The sequence below is a fragment of the Coccinella septempunctata genome, chromosome 5 (assembly GCF_907165205.1).
Source record: "Coccinella septempunctata chromosome 5, icCocSept1.1, whole genome shotgun sequence".
Taxonomy (NCBI): domain Eukaryota; kingdom Metazoa; phylum Arthropoda; class Insecta; order Coleoptera; family Coccinellidae; genus Coccinella; species Coccinella septempunctata.
In genome coordinates this window covers 4,742,494-4,746,415 of record NC_058193.1, presented here as the reverse complement: position 1 = coordinate 4,746,415, position 3,922 = coordinate 4,742,494, and the positions used below count along the sequence as shown (strand labels likewise).

General features: G+C 32.2%; 1 protein-coding gene across 1 annotated transcript; it reads right to left on the bottom strand.

The window, feature by feature from the left end:
• Nucleotides 1-2,646: 2,646 nt before the first annotated feature.
• LOC123313204 (probable RNA-binding protein EIF1AD) lies at nt 2,647-2,952 on the bottom strand. The gene has a single exon (XM_044897964.1). The coding sequence runs from the start codon at nt 2,950-2,952 to the stop codon at nt 2,647-2,649; it is 306 nt and encodes a 101-aa protein (XP_044753899.1).
• Between the last annotated feature and the right edge of the window lie 970 nt (nt 2,953-3,922).

Genomic DNA, 3,922 nt, shown 5'->3' with positions numbered 1-3,922 from the left:
GAAATACCTTTGGTATCTCGAAAATGCTTGGATCGAAAAATGTCTTAATATCATTTTCGAATTCCTCATGAAAAAGTGCCTGTAGATTGTAACAACGGATTTCGAATAAGAGTTCGAATAAGCGAGTTATTCAGCTTCATTAAAAATGACAATTTCTCAATTTTCGTTCATAATTCCAAATCTATGACCGTTAGGCTGGATGTGTTTTCAGATTAAGAATAGAAAGGAAAACAGAGCTAGAGAATGTGTCATCCGTTTTATTCTAGCTGCTATAGTTCTCGAGATCCCTTCAGTAGACAACGAATTTTGCCCAGCCTGTATAGGGATAGGTTTTCGAACGAGTAGAAGGGTAAGAGAACTCTTCGCTTGTTTCATATTGTTATTGTTCTCTTTGAAATCCATTGCTGCTATCACTTCTTGGAAATAATTTTCGAACTATAGAATGAAGTTGTCATTCAATTTATCACACATTGATCGTTCTCCAAGGTGAGATTCTAGTTTCGTAGTTGTTTTTGAATTTTTTAAGCCGTCTCTTACATAAGATTAACTTCGATTTTCTCTATATCTCTCTTGAAAATTCTTCATTATTTCACCATACATGTCCTGCTGAATTTGTTGAGTTCATTATCGTTGTAATGCCATAGTTTTGGTTTTATCTGTTTTCGTTTTGATAAGTGAAATGCACAGTTCTATAATAACAGTTCATTTCTCACAAACTTGTTCAATTCACAGGAATTTATATTGTTAATAGTTTTCAGTTAAGAGCAGATCATGAAAAATAAAGCTTTTGTTTGGATACGGGATCATAATCTGAGAGGCACAATATAAACCGAACTCAATAGTGTTCAAGGCTAAAACCTTGTTTGATTATGGGTAGATTTTCAGCTCGCAAAAGCTTATATTTGTACTAGGTGTCTAGGTTGAAGTGTCCCTATACCTTATTGTGGAAACTAAAGGAGGTCGTTGAAAAAGTTAAATACAAAACTTGTCTGTAATCGATTGAAATTTTATTTCTTATAACCCACCTTGTCATACCACAATAACCTTAAAATTTGACAAGAAATACATAAATTCAATTATATACAGGGAAAAAACGGAGCACCCTGTATTGAGTTGAGTTATAAAAAATAAAAGTTTAATCAAAACAAACAATTTTTGTAATAAACTTTTTCTTCTAGCTCCTTTAGTTTCCACAATAAGGTATAGAGACAATTTGAGTCGGACATCCTGTACGTGTAAAATTTTCATCAATTTTATATTTAGTCAGTTCTGCAGATTCTTGATATACCGAATTTATTTTTACACCAACTATTTTACTACATTTACACTATTTTACCTGACATTAGCCCAGTGTTTAATCATCATAAATGCGCATTATTATCGAAGGATTATGTATACATCATGAAATTTCTTCGAATACAAATTCTATGGAAGCCTCAATTCTTGAGGGAAATAAACAATAATCTGACAAGTTTAGAGACCTGTATACAAAAATGGTAGGTACCTAATTATGGTGCAATAAATTTTCCAACTGTGCCGCACAATTTTTTCGATGATTCAAAGGACCATTTAGAGTCTGTGAATGTTATGGGATCTGTAATTGAAAGAGTTATGTATATTCTTTTCGGAACCACTCTTCTCTAAATTTCTAGAACTCTGGCCTGTTTGAATAGAATTTAACTGAGATGTTTGTCATCAACATAAGCATATCTTCATTTTTATGTTTTTCACTATGCATAGTTACTTTCTATTCAATTTTTATTATCTGAGAGTTGGAGAAGCCTTCAGTCCAATATCGAATAGCCAAGTCCAAAAGAAGGAACTATAAATACTATAAATACACTTAGCAGATTAACTTATACTCCTTTAATTTATTTTTTAGGTATGGATAACTATGACTGTATATGCATGCAAGTAAACTTGGATCCTATCTGAAAAAAAAAATTTTTTTTCGAAAGTTGCATGTTCAACAACTCTGTAACAAACTACGGCCCTGAAAGCAAAATAATGCTCAAAATAAATAATGTGTGCTGTATAACTCATGGATTTCCAGTTGCTAGGATTGTTCTTGGGTAAAAATTTAACAAATTAAAATATCTCAATAAATTTTTTTGTACTTATACCCCTTGCCTTCTGACACCCTCAGTTGATGAAATGACAATAAGTATTATAGTATTCTTGAAACAACATCAGAAGCCATTGCAAAAATTAAAAGAAATATGAAATATGTCAATTTCAATACCAATAATAATTTGAATAAAATTATTTAGTACGGTATTTTTTATCTACTGTTTTTCTGGAAGATATCAGATATATCAACGTGATCTAGTTGAAAGCAATAATAACCATTCTATTAGAAACTTACAGCAAACGTTTCAACAATAAAATACTATGTAGTTTTGAACCTTTTGAGACTAATTTTTTTTTTGATTCAGCAACAAGTGGCCATCAATCCAACATCGATTAATGAAAAATGTCAAAAATTTGCTGCCTATATTTCATTACTCATTCTAGGACGAACTGAAAACGACGGGATTTATATTGAAATGAAAAACCTCAAATCTGTAGATTTTAAGGGTAATATTTATTGAAAAGTTCCTAATTTATTTACATTTTTACAATTCAAAATACTAATTGCCAAAGTGATTACGTTTCACCAACACTATCATCGTCGCTTTGATCACTGTGACTGGGATCATCTTCACTAGAATCATTGCCACTGGAGATTTCGATCATTGCTTGTACTCTGTTAGTATTCCTTGGGATATCATCGTCGTTATCATCATCACTTTCCTCCAATTCTGGTTTTTCATAGAACGCAGCAGGCCATATTTTGTCTTCCTTGAAATACTTTATATGTTGGGTGATCAAAACTCTAACAATTTCACCTTTGACCTTAACACCTTCCTGAATAGGTTGTATTATGACGAAACTACCAGGTTTAACCCACATGTAGTGGCGGTATCTCATTGGCATGGACACAAGAAATCTGGTTTTATCTGCGGTCTCTTCATAATTTCCTGGGATTCTTATCAACAAAAATAAAAAATTCCATGCTCCATCAAGTTTTGCAACTCAGAAAATATTCTAGTTTGACATTTCTTTCGAAAAACACAAAGAAAATCAATTATAATTCAGATAAAACCCGTAATCAGGAAGACACATTGTCACAGGGTATTTCGGATTAGCTGATAAGACCGCCATTTTAACTGAGGTGCACACAAATACTCCTCCATATACTGAGAAAATGTCGTTCACTGAATATTATTCATCGCACAGTGTTGATATGAAATTGCGGTATGGTAGAAAACTGATTGATCCTGGAGACAATATTGGCTCATACAATTTAATGATTTTTGATGATACATGTCATAAATGGTCTCTCACCTTGACGTCAAACCGAAGTGCTTTTTTTCTGAACATTTGAAACAATATTTTTTCTGTAGAAATCGGTACTCATGAAAAGAAATATTTATTTCTGGAGTTTAGAGAATGGAAATAAGAAAATGTGAAAATAGTTCGATTCGGTACAACCTTCTAACTTCACAAAATTGAATGAGATGTAAACTAATTAAAAATAGTATGAAATATTGCTAGCGTGAAATCCCCCTTGGATAGGTAGGTACTACAATGAAAGGTAAAATTAGCAACAGAACCGACAAATTTAATCAGAAATGGAAAAGATTGCTTTCAAATAGCGAACAATATATAAAAAATTGAAAATATTGATTTATTATAGTGAGAATAATTGTTACTTACTGCAAAATTTTGGCTTCCAAATAGTCTTTTACGTTCAGGAATTCAAATATTCCAATCCTCAGGGCACACCTAACTTACGGATAGACCGAAAGCACACTCTGGAGAATATTCCGCACTCTGGAACTTAAAAACTTAACTTAACTTAAACTGAAGACAAGGGTAC